The 22,625-nt window shown below is 47.0% G+C and overlaps 6 protein-coding genes across 17 annotated transcripts; 3 read left to right on the plus strand and 3 right to left on the minus strand.

Moving 5' to 3' along the window:
- The first annotated feature begins 166 nt into the window (after positions 1-166).
- Rpp25 (ribonuclease P protein subunit Rpp25) lies at positions 167-19,788 on the plus strand. Of its 6 annotated transcripts, none has more exons than XM_078189223.1 (5): positions 167-295; positions 18,871-18,981; positions 19,056-19,234; positions 19,300-19,419; positions 19,492-19,788. In XM_078189223.1, the coding sequence occupies exons 2-5, from the start codon at positions 18,871-18,873 to the stop codon at positions 19,700-19,702; spliced, it is 621 nt and encodes a 206-aa protein (XP_078045349.1). In that variant the 5' UTR covers positions 167-295; the 3' UTR covers positions 19,703-19,788. The 6 variants fall into 6 exon arrangements, with proteins under 6 accessions (XP_078045349.1, XP_078045347.1, XP_078045343.1 ...); XM_078189221.1 differs by lacking the exon at positions 167-295 and adding an exon at positions 16,201-16,334; XM_078189217.1 differs by lacking the exon at positions 167-295 and adding an exon at positions 17,492-18,751.
- LOC144474399 (uncharacterized) lies at positions 314-4,299 on the plus strand. Its single transcript, XM_078189206.1, has 2 exons — positions 314-803; positions 873-4,299. The coding sequence occupies exon 2, from the start codon at positions 896-898 to the stop codon at positions 3,704-3,706; it is 2,811 nt and encodes a 936-aa protein (XP_078045332.1). The 5' UTR covers positions 314-803; positions 873-895; the 3' UTR covers positions 3,707-4,299.
- Positions 4,465-6,517, plus strand: LOC144474407 (peptidyl-prolyl cis-trans isomerase H). Of its 2 annotated transcripts, XM_078189225.1 has the most exons (3): positions 4,465-4,616; positions 4,736-6,128; positions 6,387-6,517. In XM_078189225.1, the coding sequence occupies exon 2, from the start codon at positions 5,207-5,209 to the stop codon at positions 5,759-5,761; it is 555 nt and encodes a 184-aa protein (XP_078045351.1). In that variant the 5' UTR covers positions 4,465-4,616; positions 4,736-5,206; the 3' UTR covers positions 5,762-6,128; positions 6,387-6,517. The 2 variants fall into 2 exon arrangements, with proteins under 2 accessions (XP_078045351.1, XP_078045350.1); XM_078189224.1 differs by lacking the exon at positions 4,465-4,616 and having other exon boundaries at positions 4,635-6,128.
- On the minus strand, positions 6,685-10,385 carry LOC144474403 (tyrosine decarboxylase). Of its 5 annotated transcripts, XM_078189213.1 has the most exons (5): positions 9,820-10,385; positions 9,532-9,710; positions 8,793-9,022; positions 6,940-8,396; positions 6,685-6,841 (listed from the first exon to the last, which is right to left on the minus strand). In XM_078189213.1, the coding sequence occupies exons 3-5, from the start codon at positions 8,991-8,993 to the stop codon at positions 6,835-6,837; spliced, it is 1,665 nt and encodes a 554-aa protein (XP_078045339.1). In that variant the 5' UTR covers positions 8,994-9,022; positions 9,532-9,710; positions 9,820-10,385; the 3' UTR covers positions 6,685-6,834. The 5 variants fall into 5 exon arrangements, with proteins under 5 accessions (XP_078045339.1, XP_078045341.1, XP_078045340.1 ...); XM_078189215.1 differs by lacking the exon at positions 9,532-9,710 and having other exon boundaries at positions 10,175-10,385; XM_078189214.1 differs by lacking the exon at positions 9,532-9,710.
- LOC144474402 (aromatic-L-amino-acid decarboxylase) lies at positions 11,582-15,870 on the minus strand. The gene is made up of 13 exons (XM_078189210.1): positions 15,589-15,870; positions 15,245-15,358; positions 15,062-15,113; positions 14,766-14,836; positions 14,431-14,673; positions 14,089-14,214; positions 13,767-14,005; positions 13,388-13,562; positions 13,150-13,315; positions 13,033-13,085; positions 12,774-12,970; positions 12,607-12,684; positions 11,582-12,464 (listed from the first exon to the last, which is right to left on the minus strand). Exons 1-13 carry the CDS (start codon positions 15,787-15,789, stop codon positions 12,326-12,328), a joined length of 1,854 nt encoding a protein of 617 aa, XP_078045336.1. The 5' UTR covers positions 15,790-15,870; the 3' UTR covers positions 11,582-12,325.
- Positions 19,789-20,062: 274 nt separating the features above from the next.
- Mob4 (MOB kinase activator 4) lies at positions 20,063-22,559 on the minus strand. 2 transcript variants are annotated; one of them, XR_013494740.1, is made up of 5 exons: positions 22,374-22,559; positions 21,573-21,946; positions 21,354-21,488; positions 21,112-21,267; positions 20,063-20,586 (listed from the first exon to the last, which is right to left on the minus strand). XR_013494740.1 is itself a non-coding variant. In XM_078189216.1 (4 exons), the coding sequence occupies exons 1-4, from the start codon at positions 22,431-22,433 to the stop codon at positions 21,171-21,173; spliced, it is 666 nt and encodes a 221-aa protein (XP_078045342.1). In that variant the 5' UTR covers positions 22,434-22,559; the 3' UTR covers positions 20,063-21,170. The 2 variants fall into 2 exon arrangements, 1 of the variants encoding a protein (XP_078045342.1); XM_078189216.1 differs by having other exon boundaries at positions 20,063-21,267.
- Between the last annotated feature and the right edge of the window lie 66 nt (positions 22,560-22,625).

Here is a 22,625-nt window from a genome sequence, read left to right on the forward strand (position 1 = left end):
ACTTGATTCACGTAGTTCGCGAGTTATGCGGTATGCTTGAAAGTTTTGTTTACTTGTAGGTATTGTTATCTTAAAATTAAGTCGCGAAATAACAGTGAATAAGCTTGTAAAATAGTTATTATATATCAATAATGTGCTAGCAGTGTGTATTATAAAATGGTAGCTCATAGTACGTTTCAAAGACTAAGAAGAATATGAAGTGGAAGAGCGAAATAACCAGCCGATAAAATCGATGTAATTCATAACGAAGACCGCGTGTTGTTTCAACGTACCAAGGACGAGCAGACGGTTAAAGGTAGTACATATACTTTTTTTACGTTATCCATAATGCGTTTGAAGATTTCAATCGGGCAGCTTCTTTAAAATATGTACGCGTATCGAAAATGTTCACTTGGACATTGCTGGACATTGCGCAAAGCACGCCGACAACTTCAGGTGGCGCACGCACGATTTGCTGCACTCTGTGCAAATAACCTTGTTACACCGTCGTTCGAACGGTGGTGACTTCACAAATTTTGTGAAACAATTCAATTACGCGTACAAAACGAATCGTCTAGACATGATCCGGCAACAAACAATTTAATGGGCATAGAATTTATATCACGTAGTTTCGTTTGTAGTCGGTAACAGCGAACGTTCAACAGTGCTGTACCGTATTGGATTACAGTGCGAGAGAGCAAACACACGCATTAAATTTTTGAACGACTACATACCGCATACAGAATTAATGCGGTGAAATGTGAACGACACGACGATCTGTAATGTATTTACATAATTCGACGAGCACCGCTTCGTTATCAGTGGTGACAAGACCTAACTTAACATGAGGTGAAACTAGGTCTATGTAGATCTCACTTACCATTAATTTGCAGTGTTTTGTGCAAAATATTACACTATGGAGGCACACGAGAATGAGCAGTATGTTACATTTCCCCTTTCTGGGGTGCACGACGGTATACAGGATAACATTATATCTCATGAGGAGATATGTGAACCTGTTGACGAGTGTGTCCTTCAGGAAGGACTTACTGAAGTATCTGTTACGGATGTAAACGCTGGTATTACGGAGGCACAAGTTGCTGTTGAAATTTTAGCCGAGCATTCTGACGAAGAGGATGAGAATCGCGTGGTATACCCTATATATATTAAGCAAGAAGAGCAACAACAATATACATCAGGGGACGATGAATCTATGGCTGTGGAGGCATTACGGCAACTTGGTGGAATGTATCCTTGCTTCGAGGATAAAAAAGTATCTTGTCCTAATTGCACAAATCTTTTTTCACAGACTGAGTTGGCCAAGCATCATACCACGTGTACAGCTAACAAATTATCCTGCATTACTTGCGGGGAGACATTCGAAAGGAAAATGGACTTGAATAATCATATGGTTTGTCACCAGGTCGACAGACCGCACGCATGCAGGACTTGCGGCAATTTATTTCGTTCCAAAAGCAGCTTAAGATGTCATATGTTGGCAGTGCACCAAGTGGAAAGACCTCACAAATGTACAATATGCGGAGCATACTTCCAGAGGCCTTCTAGTTTGTCTAATCACATGAAAATCCACACTTATGTTGCTGGTCGTGCCATCATGCAGCCACAGGGTAACAATGTATCCCAGGCAGAGGAAACATTTAGGAAATGGCCTGAAGATATGACAGAGACCCAGAATAATCAAGTGCCATCTGCTTCTATACAAACCGTACAAAGCTATGAGACTGTCCAATGGACAGTTCCAACATATAATTTTCATAATGAGCAGACAACTGTTAATGCAATATCCAATCCTCAGGAAAAGATAGACACACTTCATGAATTTACAGTAATGCCGAATGGAGAAGTAGCACAATTCGAATATACCCAACAGAGTAATTTAAATAATCAAGTTAGTCAACAATACAATCTTTCGCTAAACTCTTTCAATAACACGGATGCAATGGTGAAGGTTGAAACCTTACCATACAACAGTGAAAACAGACGAAATTATACAGAGATTGAAACAAATGGTACAAAGCAGCATACTTGCAGGCATTGTGGTATTAGTTTCTCCCGGGCAACAGCGCTGGTCTCTCATGAGAAAATCCATGCTTCCAAGAATTGGAATATGCCCATCGAATGTGAATACTGTGATAAACAGTTCCAGGATGGCAATCACTTGGCCACCCATCAAACGACTTGTGCAAAAAAAATGATGCAGAATAATATAGAACAAGGTACACCTAATAATAAGTGGGGTAAACACGCGTGTTCCGAATGCGGCAAGAAGTTCACTACTAAACAGAAGATGTTTAGACACCAGTGGATACACAGAAAGAAGACGCATTCCTGCGAGGTGTGCGGTTCCCAATTCGAGAAACAAAATGAATTGGATGAACACAGATTGTCTGCGCATCCCGGCGATTCGCCGTTTACTTGCCCAGAATGTGGCAAAAGTTTTGTGTCCCGTCAGGGACTTTGGGAGCATGGCAGAACTCATGCCGGAAGCCCAGCACATTTTCATTGTGATACATGCTCCAAGACATTCTCATCTAGACAGGGGTACTTAATTCACCACAGGACACATACTGGAGAAAGACCATATGGCTGTAAATTCTGTTGGAAAGCATTTAGGGACGGCGGTACTCTAAGGAAACATGAACGTATTCACACGGGGGAGAGGCCGCATGTTTGTCCCCTATGTTCGAGAGCATTTAATCAAAAGGTGGTCCTAAGAGAACATGTTCGTTGGGTTCACGCGGCAGGTAAAAACGAAACTGAAGTAACTGGACCTCCGTTTCCTTGTCCCATTTGTGGCGCGTTGAATCAAGACCGTGATGAGCTATGCGCCCACATTGTTAAGCATTCTGACCAAATGATAGCAGAGGCTAAAGCCAAGACAAACAACAATCCTCCAAAGCCCAAGCCAACCAAGAAAAAATCAAAAGCATCCCCTGCTACGTTGCAAGGGAAACAAGCATTAGGAAATAGAATAATTTCCTCGGCCGAACAAAACGAAGCGCTTCTATCTATTACAGAGCCGGATGAGCCAGACGATCAGCAGCCAATGTTAAATGATAAACAAGATAGTACCTTCCTTGTAGTCACTACAGACAAACGTAATGAAAATTATATTGCAATATCGGAACTCGAGCCTGATAGCGTACAATTGATGGTAGACGAGAAGCAAGACGATAATATGCACATTTCGCAGACTGATCATAGTCATAGGGAGTCTTTAAATATGATTGCTATAGATAAACAGAATAACGCGACCCATATAGTATCTACCGAATCGGAGCGAAGTGCCCTTCACCCTACAACCAGCCATAACGAAATAACAACCATGCATTTAATACAAACGTCGAAACAAAGCAATACGTTGCACTTAATATCAAAACAGAATGAATCGTTGCCGGTGCTAACATTACCAAATCCTCAGAGCCATGAAAACTTTACCAGTCAAATTGCACAAATAAGTAATAATGATTTACCAATGGATATGGTAACTCATCATTCAGTTAGGGAAGCTCAAAATATGAAGGACCCTAATGAAATTGGGCAGGATACAATAATGCAGGAGGCAGGTTCCCAAACAGCTGTAATTCAGGTTGTACAATATCATCAGCATGAAAGCGATGATGAAGAGGAATTGGTCTGTGGTATCTGCGGCGAAGATTTTAATGATAAAAACGTGTTGATGGAACACGTTAAGATTCACATATAATTATTGTTATTGTTTTGCTGTCCAAGTTTGTGATATTCTTGTGCTATTATAATTACGACTGTATAGAAAACAATGGGACTATGAACATTATTCGCGTTAGGAGGAACAAATGCGGAACATTATTATATTTAAGCATCGTTTACAATAGAAGTAGAGCAGCACCAGTTTTCTACGTGTCTTAAGAACGCACTGATATTAAAACACAGGGAATTTACGATTATATTTATACATTTTTAATTGATTCCTTTTTCGTTTCACGATTCCCTAAAATGCTTTTGCACATTTAGGTCGTACACTATACATGTGGTTAAATGAGATGTACATGTACTAAAATAAAATCGGATAGATGAATATTTATATATTATATGGAACACACGCATTAAACGGTTATGGTATCGGAAATACAAGGAAAGGAAACATATCGTAAAAGAACAGAAAAGTAATCCCAGGTTTATGTACTTCTGCTTATTGCAGTTTTATAAACAATTTGGTCCTTTGGATTTGTGTATCGTTCATCGATATGTGAATTGTGAATAATCCAAATGCCACTTACAATGTAGAGCATAAGGTGCAATAAGAAAATAAAGTGCATTTTATTTTCTATATTTATTTCTCATTTTGTACGTACACATTACACTGACACATACTTTTTGTTTATTTCTTCACGCGAACGATCGATACATTTACGCAATATGCAATCGGATTCTTCATATTTGAATTGGCGGGCACTTCTTCAAAACAACATTTCGAAATGGTCACGTGTTGATGACCGGAACGAAATACAAGCGTGTGTTGTTACGTGAAATAAATAATTATATCTTACGATTGTATTTCACAATTCTGTGTTACATATTATGGGATTCCGATAATTGATCGCCGACTTTCAATTTACGTGTGACATAAAAAAAAAGTAAGTACTCATACGATTATTACGTTATTATCTTACGGTTACTCTGTCAATTGTTATAATCATCAACTAGTGTTTCAAGCCTGACATAATATTCAGCGCTTATTACTATGATGTTATAGTAATAGAAAAAGGTAGAAATTTGTTGTAATTTCTAATCGAAATTAAATACAACGTACATATTAACCTGTATTCTGAACACACATATAATCGGTGCCGGTGTTGTGTACGATTACTGGGTACGCATGTACATATGTGTACAAAAGTGTGTAGCACCCGGTACAGTCGTCGACTTGTGACAATTAAATACTGTGTGTTCGAGGCACAAAGATGACAGAATAATTATTACAAACGTGCTATAATTATGAGAACACGACTCAAACAGGAATACAGTTCTCAAATTGATAACGGAAAGTACGTTTTGTTTTAACTCGAATTCCGCACACGTGTTGAAAGATCAAAACGAACGTTGAAGAGGTTATGTTATGTTTACGGTAATTATTTTACCGGACGATTGATTGAAGAAAGTAAAAAGTGTCGAGGTGGGATTTTTTAAGAGAAATCAATCGACGTGTTAACGAAAACGCTGAACAATGCCCACGTGGAATCAAATTCAAGCGCAACTTCGGAATTCGAACAACCCGGTGGTGTTTTTCGATGTGTCCGTGGGCACCACCGAAATTGGCCGAATGATTTTTGAGCTGTTCGAGGACGTATGCCCGAAAACCTCCGAAAATTTTCGACAATTCTGCACCGGCGAGTACAGAAAGGATGGGGTACCTTTAGGCTTCAAGGGTGCTATTTTCCACAGAGTTATCAAGGATTTTATGATCCAGGGTGGCGACTTTGTAAACGGTGATGGAACTGGTGTAATCAGCATCTACGGTGGTGGTACCTTTCCAGACGAGAATTTCACATTGAAACACGACTCGCCCGGCTTATTATCCATGGCGAATAGTGGCAAAGACACGAATGGCTGTCAATTCTTTATCACGTGTGCCAAATGCAACTTCTTGGATGGCAAGCACGTGGTTTTTGGAAGAGTAATAGATGGACTTCTTGTTATGAGAAAAGTGGAGAACGTTCCCACAGGACCAAACAATAAACCAAAAATCCCTGTCACTATATCTCAGTGCGGACAGATGTAGTATTTAATTCTAATGCATACTTTTCTACGGAACTTAAGACAGAAATGTTGTATTATATTTTGTAATATTAAAGCTGGTATCTCCATTAATCTCCATAAGAGTAAAACTGTTTTAACAATGGCTAGAATTGAAAATTTATTAAGACTATGCGTATCTCAGACTCAGGAATTTTATAATTTTTACAGGTGATTACCTAAGCGATTGTCGGATGATTCCCGGGCACTGAATCAAATGGAAAAATTGTTGTTTTACGAACTTCGAACTTTATTACATTCGATTTTACATACGAAATAAATACTCCAGCTTACGATCTAGAACGGTATATTATGAATGGACCAATATCCAAACGCGAAACACTTATGTCGAGGTACGCAACGTGCGCGACAATCTAAGACTATAAGTTAGTTACATCATCGATTGAGAAAAATTCGAACCGTGAATTTTTAGGTCATTCATATCAAGTTACATACTCTGTTACACGCGCTAACGCATTCGCTCGTAATTCGTTCATGAAAGAATTCGGTATGCGTTGCGTCGACAGCCATCAAGAATCGATTGATGTACTTTAAAAAAAAAAAAAAACAACGAGAGCCTTATCCTTTCACAACTACGTGTTCGGTTTTAGAGTACGCTCGACAACGTAACACGGATCCCGAAGTAAAACGTTTAGTACACTAGAATGGTTCCCGATCTGACATCGGCAGAAAATCAAGGTGCGCTCGGCGCAGCGAAACCGTGTGACCGTGACACCGCGAACCGTCAACCATAATCACGGAAGAAAATGTGAAAATAAATTGTTCGGTTCGCGTCCGTCTGTACGGCATTGCGCAAAATTCTCGAGGCGCGATTTGGCAATATACCGTCAAAGGACTACGCAATTGTCTCTCTTGGACGACGATTTTGATCGTCTGGCATTGTCCTGATCGTTCTTACGACTCGGCCGGTTGGCCTGCGAGAGAGCAACGATAGCGCTCGCATAGCTGCGAATTCTATGCCACGCGTTCGATAACGGGCGGCGTGTTCCCGAATTGGTTAAATCACGAATCGTCCGGATATTGTCATCGGCGGGATCGTCACGACCTGAAACAACATCACACGGATCATCATTGTCCGGAGCTCACGGCAGCGATAACAGCTGGTCCCTCCTCTTGGGCACCGTGAGCTGAGGCGCGGTCTACCTGCTGTTGCAGAAGACGTCCTCCTCGATGGTGTCGACCTGCGAGTTGTCGTCGACTACCATGATAGGCGTGGCGCCGTCGTGAAGGCTCGACTTCGAGATGGACCGTTTGTAAACGTCCCTGGTGACGCTCCTGGTGAAGCTGAACTTCCTCACCAGCTTCTTGTCGAGTGCCGCGGGGCTCTTCGGTCCCTTGGCCCTGAACTCGTCCTCGGTGCCGGCATAGTGAGCCAGCATCACTTCGGTGGCGTGCTCCTCGATCGTGTCCACCGCGTAGTCAATGTCGTCGTCGGTGGCGTTCTCCTTGATCACGCAGAACCGCAGGATGTACTTGCCCATCACTCTGGCCGGGATCATGTGGATTCTGCCGGATGCGTTGATGTTGGCCAACAACTCCTGGTTGATCTCGTCGCTCTCTTTCAGCCGGAAGCAGACCAGTCCGACCCTGACGTCGTTCGTGATCTCGAACCGCTTGTCCTTCCTCATCAGCGTCTCGAACCGTCTGGCGAGCCTGATGTGGTTCCTGATGTATTTCTGTAGACCGGTCACGCCGTACGACCTCATCACGAACCACAGCTTCAACGCCCGGAACCGCCTGCTCAACGGGATCCCCCAATGACGATAGTCTATCGACTCGCCGGACCTGGCGTGCTGAAGATAGAGCGGGTCGACCACGAGGGCCGAGGTCAGCTTCACCCTGTCCCGCACCCACAGGCAGGAGCAATCAAAGTTGACCAGCAGCCATTTGTTCGGGTTCGTGTTGAACGAGTCCGCGTGATGGATACCGGCCATCAACGGCCTCATCTCCGGGCAAATGAACGCGTTGCCAGCGTAAGCGCCGTCCACGTGCAACCAGATGTTGGGATACAGCTTGCACACCGGACCAATCTCGACCAGATTGTCGAACGCGCAAGACCCGGTCGTCCCCAGGGTAGTGGAAACGAAGATCGGGACCAAGCCGTTCGCCACGTCCTCCCTGATGGCGGACTCGAGTCGTTTGCCGCGCAGAGAGCCCTTCTCGTCGGGGTCCAGCACCCGGAGCTTCACTAAGCTGATCATCGCCGCCTTCTCCACGCAGGAGTGCGCTTCCGTGGAGCAGTAGGCCACCAATCGCGGCAGGAAAGCCGAGTCCTCGGTGTTCGGGTCCTGCTCCTTCAGGGTTCTGATCGCCTGAGTTCGCGCCGCCAGCATGGTCACCAGAATGCATTCCGAAGCGGAGCCTTGTATCACGCCGCCACCTTTCGAGGACTTGTGCTCCGACAGGAACTCCTTCGGCAGGTCTATCGCCTTCGCGTACCAATCGAGGACGATCGTCTCCAGTTCGGTGCAGGCGGGGCTGGCTGCCCAGGAGAAGCCGATGCAACCGATCGCGTCCGACAGCATGTCCCCCAGGATCGAGGGGAACGAGTTGCCCGCCGGGAAATAAGCGTGGAACCGCGGATGCTGCCAGTGGGTGATCTGAAACCAAATCAGGAATTTCTTTCCTAAACTCGCATAATCTCCTCTCTCACGATTCTCTCCCGGCACCGATCGCGACGTATCGATCAGCGCGAACGTAGTCGGCGCGATCGCGCGGCACCTATTGTTTCCGCAATTTTTCATCGTTTTTACAATTTTCTTCGACGCGCGATTCTCGAGATAGTAAGATCCGTGGAGGTTGATCGACGCGCGAGACGCAGTGGAACGCCTCGTTTCCATGGGACTCCGTTCCGTGGGAAAGGGTTTCGCCACGGAACCTCGATCGTTCACGGTCGCCTTACTTTTTACTATTTTGTTCGTGTCAGCGAATATTATTAACATCTAAAGAGGTATCGGAATCGATAACGGAGCGTCGAGCATTCGATTTGAACTCACCCCGGGCATGATCTTGCATTCGACGTCCCGCATTATGGCGTCCCAAGGCTCCCCTTTCGCCGGCGCCTCTTTCGGCAGCAACGGTCTCAGATAGCCCGGGTCCACGTTCGCCGTCACCCTCTTGCCCTCGATGGTGCGCAGGTACTCGCAGATGTACTCGATCATCTGCTTGCCGCGTACTTGGAACTCATCGATGTTCATGGTGGCTGTGCCCGTGGCCGCCGCGCCGGCTGCAATGGAATTCGACAGAGAACTATTGCGTTGAATCGAAAGCCGATTGGGCACGTCCGATGTACGTGTCCGCGACCATTTCTCGCCACCCAGCGAATTTTCATTTATCGGCGCGCGGTGCCGAGCGCGAGCGTCATTCGACGATATCTCGCGAAAATATCATTGACGAAAGACAGGCTGAATTTGAACCGTCCTAATCGATAAACGCGGCTAATTAGATCAGAGACGTCGACGACGGTTTTTCGTACGCGGGACAGATACGAGCCGAGGTGATTCGTTTGATACTCGACGGAATTTTGGTGGGACAGTTTCGTTGGCACTTTTTCACAAGCGAATTGCGCGGACACTCGATATTCTCACGGTTTAATACATATACGACGGGGACGCGTTCGCGACGGAATCCAGAAGAGAAAAGTTGTTTTCCCACGTATACGGCTCGGCCTTCGTCGCGCGAGCTTCGAAAACTCGGGGGTGTTTCTTTCGAAAGATTGCGTGTCGTTTAACTCACTCGTCTGTACTACCGAAAGGAAAACCGATCCACTGTGACACGGTACCCCGGTGGCTCTTCCGTAAACCGACCACGTCCTCTCGCGCGATCCTCGATCGAGTTCGACGCGGGTCAGTCAATCAGCTCTCGAACAACCGCGTAACAGGTTTGTCCCGCGTTGGAGCCGAGACTGGTAGCACCTGCCAAAGCGCCGGTCAGTTTTATTGCGCGCCTCCGCTTCGTACATCCCTGCCTTACGCAGATCAAATTAAGGCGGAGCTTCGGCGATCGCGAGCGTTTTTCATTTACCTAATTCGCATTGTTTCGCGGCCGGTTCGCGTCGCCGCCGAGTAGCCGTCCGTCATCCACGATAATAAACGAAAGGGCTTTCGAGGCGTTTTCGCCCATCCCCCGTTCGAAAATCTCCGTCCGCGTCTCCTCGTCGCCTCGCCGCCTCACCGCCTAGCCACCTAGCCACCTAGCCGCCTCGCCTCCGCTCCCCGGTCCCGATCTATTCTCGTCGGACGGTGCACGTGCGATCTCACATTCTTTTTCTAAACTTTGATCAACTCGCCGCATAAACAAAGAAAAATTAGCATCTTCCGCCCTTCGGTTTCTTCGTCTAGAATCGCATCGATCGTCGACCAGCCAATCAACAGCGTACCGGTGAACGCGTTCCCAACGGTCTCGACGATTTTTCGACGCAATTCCCTCGCAGTCAATTTTCTAATTTTCCCGAGCTATCGCGTCGGTTCCACGGGCAAAACTTGTACATTGTTCCGCGCGCTGCGCTGGCCGGGCTCACCCCCTATCGATTCCCATCAGGGGTTGCTATTTTAACATGGAAAAAATCGATCGGTCCGCGGCTGGCGGCGTGCGTCGCGTTATCGATCACGAAAAAGAAAAATTGCTGAACGAAAAATTTCGCGGCGAGCCGCGAAGCGACCGGCATCAATGGCAAACCGCGTTCACGGCGACGCGTTATCCATGGCGGCCTGTTGTCGATCGTCCACGGGGAGTAAACTCGATCCTCCCTTCCGCCCACTCCCTGCGCCCCGGGCCGCTATAAATAGACGTTTACTCTTCACCTACATTTACAACACCCCGTAGAGAGAAGCGGTGACAGGTCACCGGTCAATCTTTGTAACACACACGTGGGAACCGGGCGTGATCCCCCGTTTTCTCTCTCGCCACCACCTTCACGCATCATCTCCCCGCGACCGTAGTTTTCGAATTGGATTCTCAATCGAGCCTGTCCGAGGATCGCTACACCCCCCCTTCCCTCTCGGGCCTCGAATTAATTAATCCCGACGCTCGTCTACGTTAAAAAGTCACCCCCCTTTGCGCCGCCCTTCCATCATCGTAGCCACTCGTGACTTGTACGACTGCGATTTCAACCGCGTCGCGACAATGAAAACCAATTTTTGATCATCGAGAAAAAGGCGACGGTAATTTCTATACTTTGATAATTGCAACACGGTAGTTAAAATTGGCTTGTGAATCTTTGCTTATTCATCGTATTTGGAAACTTCCGAAGTCGTCGTTCTCGCTAATGAAAGGAGAAACGAGAAAGATATAGTAAAAATGAATTCTTCTCTTCAGCCATTTTTCTCGTTGAAGGACACAAATGAAAATATGTATGATTAATCGAGGGTCCAGTTGCTCACCAACCAATATTCGTTCGCCAATATTAGCATTTTCGGCGAACAAGTAAACAAATGGATGTCCTCTCGTGAACGGTAAATTGAAATAAAGGAAAGGAGAGCCAGGCATTGCGGTAATAGTATTTTTATTGAACTTTCTGATTCGCATAGCATGTCGACGGTTTCAGATCATCGAGGACCCAACCGATAGCGGCGGAATCGCCGGGGGGAGGAGGTCGGAGCGTCTTCTAATTACCTTGAGCACTTGGGGTTGGTCCGGGGCTGCGGATCGTCGGAGGTGCGTGAACGTTCGGAACAATCGGAATCTGCCGATTCCCGTTCTCCTTGCTATAAGACCAGCACCGTCTGACAATCGATCGGAGTTCCGCGGGTTATTCACCAACGCTCGGGAGCTTTGATTAATCAACATTCCCGGCGTTCTTTACGCGCGGCACGATTGCGTCCGCGTTTTCGCATGACGTAGCACCAGACCGATCGCGTAATCGCGTTCGCGACGATTCGGGGAAATTTCTGCCGAGAAGCAAATCGCGACGGGACGGCCGCCGCGTTGGAAAATTAAAAGGAAAGATCACGGCCGGCGTTGACAGGGTCCAGGGTGCAACCGGGGTTGCTCTGCTCTGGATTAGGTCGCCGCGTAGGTGACCTTTTCGGTCGCCGATTCGCGCCATTTCCGACCTTTTTTTTTTCCTCTTCCCCCTTTTCATAAATCCATCGCCGAAGAGCAAAACCGGTCGATCGCGCTGCGCCGATCGTCTCTCGTCGCTGGTCGCGCGAGCCAAACGGAGCGCATTTATATTATAGGCATGCCAAACAGATCGATAAGCGAGGAAAGAAGGATGCGCTTGTTATTTTATCGAGCGTCGCAGGCCCCGCCGGGCTCCGGAAATTATCGGAGATCGTCGCTGTCGGTGATCGATAACCTCGCGAAACTTGACTTCTCGATCTCGGATCGGGACCGAACCTCGACCCCAGAGGATGCTCGATGCTTATGCTATCGCTACAATTAACGAGGATTACGGGATTTCCTGGCAAAGGTTTCCCGGCATGGTAATTTCCGGGGACATCGTTCGTTCCGGCGGGATCTCGTGTCTCGCGATTGGTCGATGCACCTGGAGACACGTTCGAAAACGGAGCCACGACCCGGGAACGATTTACGTTCTCCCGTTAGGCGATCTACCGCGCGACGGGGATCCGGACGGCGAGGGCTCCGGGCTGCATCCGTTGCTGCTGCCGCGACGGCTTCCGCTGCTGCCTGTCTTCAGCCGCACCATCGTGTCCAGGTGGCGAAATCTGGAACGAAAGATCAGCTTCAAGCTTCGCGACCCTACCAAATCCAATCTCTGAAGTAATTGAAGGGAACTTGGCAAAAGGGTTTATCTTTCCGAATAATCCAGCCTGCGATAGACGAGCTTTTCTGTTCTAGTCCAAGTACCTGAGAGACAATTCGCTGGTATCGGCGGCGTCCTTCGCCTGCATGAGGTAGGCCAGAGGCCAGGATATCCAGGACCGTCTGGAAACGTCGCAGAGAGACATTCGTTAACGTATCACGATCGAACGTTAAACCCGGTCGAAAAGATCAACAGAGGCACGAGATCTTACGAGGTGGAATGAGAATTCGAGCCAGTGCCGCAGATCGTCGCTTGCGTGTCGAGCTTCGCCCCGGTTCTGTTCGGCGTTTTGGTGAATCCCGGCTGGATCGCGGGATCGGACACCATGCGTACGAAGAAGGACCTCCTCTGCTCCAGAGTGGCTTTCTTCTTCTTCTCGCGGATGTCCGCCAGCTCGTCCATAACGTCCTGCAACGATCGAATCGATTAGAAGCGTCGCTGTAATGTCGTGAAACGAGATGGGGACTTGCCTTCAGCTCGAGCAGCTCGGTCAGGTAGTCGGTGATAATGCTCCAGGCGATGTCTACGGCGGGGAATCGAGCTTTCAGTCACGTACAATTAATTGGAAAATTATAGATATTACCGACCGACGTCAGCGGCGGTGGCATTCGGCGCGGCGAGCGCGAACCGGATGGTGAAGCGCTGGTTGACTTGCGCCGGAACCATGTGCAGCTTTCCCGAATCGTTTATGGCGCTCAACAGCTTTTGATTTAGTTTGTCGGTGCCTTTGGCTCGGAAGCACACCAAACCCAACTGTAAAACATCCGTATATGTATGTGTACGACCATTCGACATGTTGAAGTAATTCGAGGAAGTTGTACTTACCACCACATCGTTGCACACCTCGAACCTTGAGTCCTTTTTAACCAGCGCCTCGAACCTTTTAGCCAGCTGAACATGGTTGCGGATGTAGGCCTGCAATCCAGATATTCCGTAGCTCCTTAGGACGAACCATAGCTTGAGGGAACGAAATCGTCGACTCAGAGGTATGCTCCAGTGCCTGGAAATGATGTCGTAACAATTTTTGTCGACGGTTGGTCACCAATAATAAAGAAAAATAAAATTAAAAATTTGTGAGCAATCAACGTAGGAAAGGCGGCACTTCACGGACAGAAGAAGACGTGGCTAAAATAAGATACCCGCGATCCAACGAATCGAAACGGCCGGAACAAAAGCAAGAGCAAGCGGCGACGTGTCTCTTCACCTGTAATCGATGGTTGTGTCGGCGTGAGTGTGCTGAAGATAAAGCGGGTCGACGACGAGCGCGCCGGTCAACTTGAACCTGTCTCTCACCCACAAGCAAGAGCAGTCGAAGTTCGTCAACAGGAACTTGTTGGTGTTCGTATTGAAGGAGTCCGTGTACTCGACACCGGCCATCAGATACTTCAGTTCCGGGCAAATGAAAGCGTTGCCGGCGTACGCGGCGTCCACGTGCAGCCAGACCTGCGGAAACGAAACGAAAGGTATGGTATCGATCTATAATTGCAGTCAAAATATACGCAGATTAAGTCGTTCATCAGTTTTACGCCGTGGTATTTCTTGCAGACTGGACCGATCTCCTTGAGGTTGTCGAAGGAGCAGCAAGCCGTAGTGCCGAAGGTGGTGGAGACGAAGAAGGGGATGTATCCCTCGGCGGTGTCGGCCTCGATTGCCTATTAAAACAACGGGATTGGAACGATCAGCGTTAACGAAGGCAATTAAATTGCTGAATCTCGATCGTCGATCACCAAAGAGAAGAGTTTAGAAAACAAGCTCGACGAAGAATTATCGCGCCTCTTGATACTCTCAGCGGTACGATAGCGACAGGACGCGGCCATTTATTCGCAAGTCGCGGGAATCGAAGTCACCAGATTCGGAGAGAAACCTACCTGACGCAAGGTTTCGCCGCGAAGCACGCTCTTCTCGTCAGGCTCGAGGATCCGGAGCTTCACGAAGCAGATCATCGCGTCCTTTTCGACGCTGCTGTGGCTCTCCCGGCTGCAGTAGGCCATCAGCTTGCCGAGAAGCGCAGTCTCGTCCAAATGCGAGTAGGCCGGCGACTCCTTGAGCCTCGCGATCGCTTGCGCCCTGGCTGCCAGCATGCACACCAAGATGCACTCCGAGGCTGAGCCCTGGCATTCGGATAAACAAAATTGTCGTTCCTTCAGCCTTCTCTCATCGCGCTAAGAACGAGATCTTTCGTGATCATAGAGTAAAGGAGTACCTGTATCACGCCTCCTCCCTTGCTACCCGGACTAAAGTAGAGGAAGTCCGACGGCAGACCCATAGCCTTGCCTACGATTTTATTTTGAAAATGTCTCGATCTGACGACGCGTCTTCGCGAGACCTGCTATAGGCTATCCCAAAAGTTTGCTCTTATTTCGGTTGTACCATCGAATAAATAAGTAAATAAGTAAATCAATTAATCGAATAAACAAAAGATTAGTGCGGCTTAGCATCGGGACAACCGGAGCAGGGAAAACTTTTGCGAGAACCCAATGGAAGAGCGTGTTTTATTACCGAACCAATCCAGGACTATCGTTTCCAGTTCTGTGCAGGCTGGACTGGCCGCCTAGAACAAACAGAGGGACGAGATCCGGCGGTGATCGAGCAAATAGTTACCGAACGATCCGTCATGCCTGGCACGGGCTCGCTCGAATCTCCGACTCGAGGAGCGAACGATTAGGCCACAGATTGGCTCACCCATGAGAATCCGATGCAGCCTATCGCGTCGGACAGCATGTCGCCGAGGATCGAGGGAAACGAGTTTCCGGCCGGAAAATAGGCGTGAAACCTGGGGTGTTGCCAGTGGGTGATCTACAAGAACGATTTCACGAGTTTCAGCCCGTCGGCCGAGAGACTACGTATTTTACGGATCTGGTGCGCGAGCAAGGGACCGCAGTTCGGAATCATTAACCACACGGATTTCGGACATTCAATTGCGAATCTTTGTATTCGCTTGTTCGCACACCATAAACCTTGAGACAAGACAGGAACGAATGGAGAGCGCGAGAAGCCAGATCGAAATAGGAGATACGTTGCCTTACCCCGGGCATGATCTTCGACTCGATATCCCTCATGATGTTCTCCCAAGGCTCCGGGTGTTGCGGCGCCTCCAGTGGCAGAAGAGGTCTCAGATAGCCTGGATCGACGTCCGGCGTCACCCTCCGATTGTGGATGTTGCTCATGAACTCGCAGATGTACTCTACCATCTCCTTGCCGCGCACACGGAACTCTTGGATGTCCATCTTCTCAGGATTCGCGTTCGTGAACTGAGCGCGATAGGACACGGAATAGCGGATCGAACGATGCTCCGGAAATAGATCGCGAGTCTACCCTAGCACCGATTCGTCGGAGGATATGCTACGTGCTCACTTTACTTTTGTCAAGAACCAGTCGATGTTCACAGAGTCACGGTATCGTTCCCATGAAAGAAGGATGAATCGGTTGTCCGATGTTCTTGTTCCGACAGAGACAACGGTGAGATCGTTCGCTGGGCTCCCCTCAGGGGCGGTAACCTTCGCGTTCACAGCGATATCTTGGTCCCCGCGCGGCGAACCGTCCTACCTGTTGCTAGTCGGAGCGTCGGAGATGTTGGACTGCGTCCATCAGCGTCCACATCGGATGAGCCACCGTCGAGCAATCCCGAGTTCCGCCAACCACCGTGGATATATCGAGGATCCAGCCAGCGAAAAGTCCTACCGTCGTGCGCAAACGCATCCTTCCGCGGCGATCTTCTTCGCGAGTCCTCGAGCAAAGGACGTGGGCGGCGAAGAGGGTGAAGAACGGTGGGGTAGGTAACCAGGCCGGAGAAAGGGTCGCGGCGAGAACGGATCTATCTGTGTTCCAGGACAATTTCCGTCAAGGGGATGCTTGAAATAGACACATGGGAATCAGTCGGCCGGCCTTCCGCCGCCGCATGCTCGTTCTTAATCATTTTGACGAGTCTTCTCGACGAAGAGATTACGACCTCGGTGAAAATGATTTCAGCAATGTCGCTTCCGGTGGGTGAAACGGTTCGGTCGGCCCATTTAATCGGTCGCCATGCCAGACTCGCCTTGCCTCGCGCGAAAGATGACCGCCGAGTCAGCCTGGACGACGATGGACAGAGGTGGAAAAGGGGTCGAAAGTTCCCGCGAGGAGAAATCTCGTTCCGCGCGGCTGATAGACGCGGAAGTATGCATAGAATCGTCCGGAGGAATCGACTGGCTCGGCCGCGGTGAAAACTTCTCGAAACGGTATTCCAGCTCGTTCATTCGCGACCAAGTCGTCGAGCGTGTCGTCGAGCATCTTCCCCGCGGAAGAAGAGTCGGCCACTCGAATAAATTGGAAGCCGGCGTTCCCGGGGTGGCGCGGGCACGGGCACCGCCGCGCGATGGTTTATTACGGTGGTAAAGGAGCGCGTAGGCATCGTTAAGAAGGTGTCAGACGCAGAATGTCCCGAGCTTCTCGGCCGGTTGCTCGAGGATCGTGTCGCCCAACGAAACCGCTCGAAATCCTTGACCTTTCTGCCCAGGTTTTTACAGAATCCACGGTGCTTGGACGGCAGCACATCGATTCCTCGACCCCGATTGCGTCCCCGCGAACAAATTCAATCGCCCCGTGGGGGAGAGACACCGCGCGACGCTATACGTGTCCGTATCGGTGTTCGTATCGTTTGTGCGAACACGCTAACGAGCGTGGAAATCGGACATCGTTGATCGAACCCAAAACGACACACTATCTCGTGACCTGGCTCGGAAATCGGTGTCCCGTTTCCCTCTCGACGCGACAAAGGCTCTCACCGTTTGGCGAACCGGACACCGTGCACGTTCGCCGCGACTACATGCGACTACACGACGAATAGCATCACGATACCATGTATATAGAACGAATAATGATTTCTGCTTAGACACGGAACTAGGGACAGTTCCGAGAAAGTCCGAGTTAAATCTTTAAAGGGAATCGATCGTGTGGCGGAGGTGTCACTGTCTGTCATACGAAACTTTCGACCGGCCACGCCGTGGAAAAAGACGTCGGTGTTTTCGCAAGTCGCGAAACCGACCACCCGGGAAAATGTCGTGTTGCTTCCACGAGTGCGTTACCGGGGCCTGGTCATACCCATTCCTGTGCGAACGTCGCGGGTCCCGGCTGCATACCACGAACGGTGCACCGCGCTCTCCTCAATTTTCTACTCTAGTCTTTTTAGTATTCCGCGGAACGTGGCCCACTAGCTGCGTTAGTGACCAAACATTCTTTGGACTTTGCTCGAACATCGGCGAACGTCCGGAATGATCCAGACTCTTTTGTCGCCGGGCGGATACCGCGGTGTTCGGGGACTCTGAGCCACAAAAACGGTGCAACGAACTCTCGATAGTATCCGTTATCGAGGTAGAGGGCTGTTCATCGAATAGTTTGAACCGCAGAAGGTGAAACGCCGCCCTTTGGGGAGATAAAAACGTTCATAATGCTGGAATGCAGGGGCGAGGTACCGGCAGGGGTGCTTAATAATGCAATATGGCGTCGTGGCGTCGCATCGCTATGCCGACTATGCCGCATACCACCACCATATACGCCCACGCTGCGAGAGCAACCCCCCCGTACGCCGCACACCCCTTGCGAACGAGACGCGCCGCTCCACTCAGAGCTGGGCCGCGCCGGGAAGGGATGTACCGTGCAATCGAATGCTGATTGGAAAATATTGATGGGGCTTTCCATACGGGGGATCGCGCGCGCCGCGCCGCCGCAGCTTTTTCTCTCGCTTCGGAATTCCGGAAATTATATCGGACGCGAACTTTCGTAGGGATGGACTATTCTCATCCGTCGCGGCTGATATTAATTGACGATCATCCGAACGAGATTGATGGTCCACGCGAGGCAAACCGTGACGCTTTCCCGTCCCCCTTCTTCCTCGTTACTATTGCCGAATTCTTTCGGGTATCGCTGCCCGCTTTCCTAATTGTTGCTGGTACCCTGTCGGAACAATTGAACTATCTTGAGAGAGAGTGACAACTTCTTCGTGCTCGGCGAAGGCATTTTTATGGTTTCGGAATGTTGGAACATCTTCCGACTCTAAGAGGCGGCTCCATGAATGATAGTAGATCATGACCTACCGACCCACAAAGATCGTCGCTAGCCAACCTCCCTCGGAACCGTCGAGTTCAATAAAACTTTGCAGAACTGATTCTATAATTTCTAAAATATTAATCTTTCTACAGAACGAGAAATCGAGTAGGTCAAAAATTATTGCGGGGGTAGAGATTAGGGGGTGGTTCGCCCCTTTAACTCGAATCAAACTTATGGCAGCCTACACGAGATCTTCTCTAAATTGTTTTCTTCAATTGTTCCAGATGGGAAGATCGAAGTCGAAGAAAGCCAAATGGACGAAAAACTTGAAGTCGGAGCCGGAGGAACCGGAAGTCCCGATACCCAATCTACCAGAAAACTATCTTTTAATGCGTGTACGTGTATGACTTAGATTGTTTCATTCGAATATTTCCGAATCTCTAGAGCGTTCTACTTGGTCTTTCTTCAGGTGAAAAGCGGCACAAAAATGAGAAATGTCCTCGGTTACGCTTTGAAAGAATTTTCGAACCACAGCTGCGTCGTGTGGACCTCGGCTGGCCACGGTATAGGAAAGGCAATTTCCTGCGCGGAACTGTTTAAAAGGAAGCAACCTGGACTCCACCAGATCACGAAATTACGTTACACCGAGTAAGTTTTCCAGCGCCGAGAGTTTTTTCAATTTTCGACGCGGTACATTACGCTATTAATTATAGATCGGAGAAGTCGAAGAATACGAATAGTGCAAGCGGCGGTGAAACAGCGAGTCGCCACGTACCAGAAATACACATCATGCTGACGAAAGAAGCTAAGGACATTTCTGTGGACACACCCGGGTAAGACGGGCTTCTTTATTATCGTTGCATCATTATTGGAAGCATCTGCAGCTTCATCATCGGCGAGTTTAGTTATCAGGCGCCGGACGATACCGGGGAATTCTTGGACGAGGAGGAAATAAAGAACGATAAGAAAAATGGGGGACAGGAAGCTGGTAGTAATGTGACCTGCATCGATGCCGAGGAATTCGCGGCAATGGGGCTGAGGACGGGCAAAAAGAGATCGAAGAAAGAGAATCAAGCGGATACAGCGTCGAGGAACAAAAAGCGAAAAGACTTGTAATCAGCCGCGACCGGTGATCCATCGAACATTTGGCAACCGTGCAACGTATGTTTGTATTCAATAGAAAGTTTATTCTTTATCAAGTACATGCACGTTCGTTACAGAAATGATCACTTAACAATATGCTCCTGTCGTCTCCTTTGTTAATGAATACTCTTATTTACAAAGTGTATCTTATGTACATATACGATACTGCAACAACGGTGCACGTTTTGCATATAGTTGCGTATCTTGTCGCATGCGAAAACAGGTATGCATGTATATCGTGAACTTATGTTTGGTACGAAAATTTCAGTGCCTTTCGCGTAGATTCGTTTGTAAAATCCATTTGTTCGTTTACGTTCTTTTTTTCAAAAAGGGCATTCCGTCGCGGGGGATTCGAAAATTAATTGATAAGACAGCTTGATGTTACCTCGAATTCACGAGACTTAATTTTTTTATAATTGCTAGAGATCTGGCAATATGTCAGAATTCCGTATGATTACTATTACCCTTACGTCTAATAACCGACCTTGGAAGTTTCACTTCTTCAAGTCGTCGAATATCATTCAATAACAGGAGTGAAGCTTAATATACCGATTTCGTTACCACATGAGATAAATATCGTATAAACATTTATTACCAACACTGCCATTAATCATAATGTTGATTAAGAATTTGTTTAATGTTGTGATTATGATTACATTGTATTGATAAATTGCATTACGTTAATATTGAATAAACCTATCTCTCATCACAAATTCTTTAAAAGGAAATCAGTAAAAATCAGTCGCTTTAACTTACTTGGTAATTCAAGTTAGAACTTGCACCTTATTCCATAAATTTAAATGAAATCATTCCGTGTAGAAAAAAAAGCATTTTGAACTCGGTCGTACAATTGTTCGCTTAAAGAAAATTAAATATTTTTACAAAAATATACAGCTACTCTTAACAAAAGAGATATACGTTCAACTCGAATTTGTTGTTATCAATATGTATAATACTTATTTAGACGAGTTACTTAATCGTATGTAGAGATAAGAATTCAGCGACACATAAATGAGCTTGAATTCAATATATTGTAGAAAATGTAAACGATAAAAAGTGTAACTTCATGTTCATACATGTATACATCGTATCTTCGTGCGACACGACTTAGTAACAATTTTTGTTCATAATTTCAATTATCTCGTATATTATAAATCGTACACAAATTAATGATAAACGAATATTATAAACATTATTGTTAAGCACGAAACGCTGCTCCGTACATTAAATCGATTTTAGAAAAATTGAGAACAAGAAATTCTACTTTAAAATTTAGAAATCCGTATCCATGATTCAGGTATAATAATTATCGAACCGTTTCCAACGATCTCGTCGCGTTTGCAACTACGTCAAGAAATATTTCAACAATATATCAATCTTACCAATGATCACCTTAAATCTGGCAAATTAACTTCGGGCAGTATAAATAAATATGTAGATTCTAGGCTTCGCTTTCCGTGATTCCGTCTTCTTCCATTATTGGTACTATCAAACATTCCTTCGACATCAAACTATACTTTGTTACAAATGCTGTGAACCTATAGCAAAGTAATATATTCAGTACGAAAATACGCAGCTATTTAAAATTTACGATATATATATATATATATATATATCGTTTTACCTGCGACACAAAAATGTCTCGTTCTCGAACTCGTCAAATATTGTTTTGTGATGGTAATACGCATGAGAAAAGATTCTATAGACTCTGCGACTGACAGATCCAAGCTTAGCAACAGAAGATTCCTTAATGCTCACTCTGAAACGAAAATTCGAAAATTCAAATCATGTACAATTATATTAATGGTCATTTCTCTGTAAGTATTTTCATTCGTAGTTGTACCTGCTGGGAAAATACTTGTTACTATTAAGTAAACAAGCAGCACCGTCGAGCGTGTGTCGTGTGTAATCTATAGCTGGACATTCCTTGGGTGTTTTATGCGCAGCACACAAAAATATCCATTGTTCTGTAGCTGTCATTTGCGTACAAACTTCTGGATGACATTCCTCTTGCAATCTGACAGTCAAACCATTTAATTCCATACAAAATTGCCTCAAGTGCTCGTACTTCCATACAGCCTCGTCTTGCGCATCTGGCATTCCTAGTATCAAATCAACATTCGAAGGTTCTCTTCGAATCATCTGTTGTATGTATTGCTGCACCGCCAGTGTACTATCCATCTCCTCGAATGGTTCATCTGGCCACCGGCAAAAATCCTAAACAAATAATGCTTGTAATTATAAAAAGACATCAAGTTCCAATAGTCGTTTAAGCATTCTTCATTATTGCACAATAGCAACAATGCACACTGTTATTACCTACCAAGCATTTTCGTCTTTATTGTTAGGGCGTAACATGATAGGTATTCGCAACATCTAATTAACCTAAAATCGTGTTAGGGATAACAGAGAATATGTGCGTCAACATATGCACGGGATCGGGCAAACAGGACAATATATATTATTGGAGTCTGTAAACAATCGCTTGTTTCGTGGACCTTCATTGATTTTTATCAGACATGTCAGGGAGGTGTTCGAATGTTTCTGCCCGTACACCCCGTAAAATGGAACGCGTATAGGGCGATCGTGTAGGAAGTACGGCGACGAGAGATTAATCGTTAACAAAAGTAACATCGTTATTAACCTTTGCTTTGGTCCCGGGCCTATTTCTTCGGAGAATTGTAGGTCCGTCCGCCATCTTCATTTTGCTTCGATCAGCGTGCACAGTTCGATCGTATCAAATAAAAAGATCTGGTGTGTCGTATTAATGTCGGCTGATGTCGGCGTCGGCACTGTCGGCATGGAGATGCGATGGTGGCCTACTAGAGAGTAGCGACATCACACAATCGATACACGATGGTACTTTGTACAACTTTCAAAAACTTTTACGAATATT

This window comes from Augochlora pura, chromosome 8 (genome assembly GCF_028453695.1).
Source record: "Augochlora pura isolate Apur16 chromosome 8, APUR_v2.2.1, whole genome shotgun sequence".
Classification (NCBI taxonomy): Eukaryota; Metazoa; Arthropoda; class Insecta; order Hymenoptera; family Halictidae; genus Augochlora; species Augochlora pura.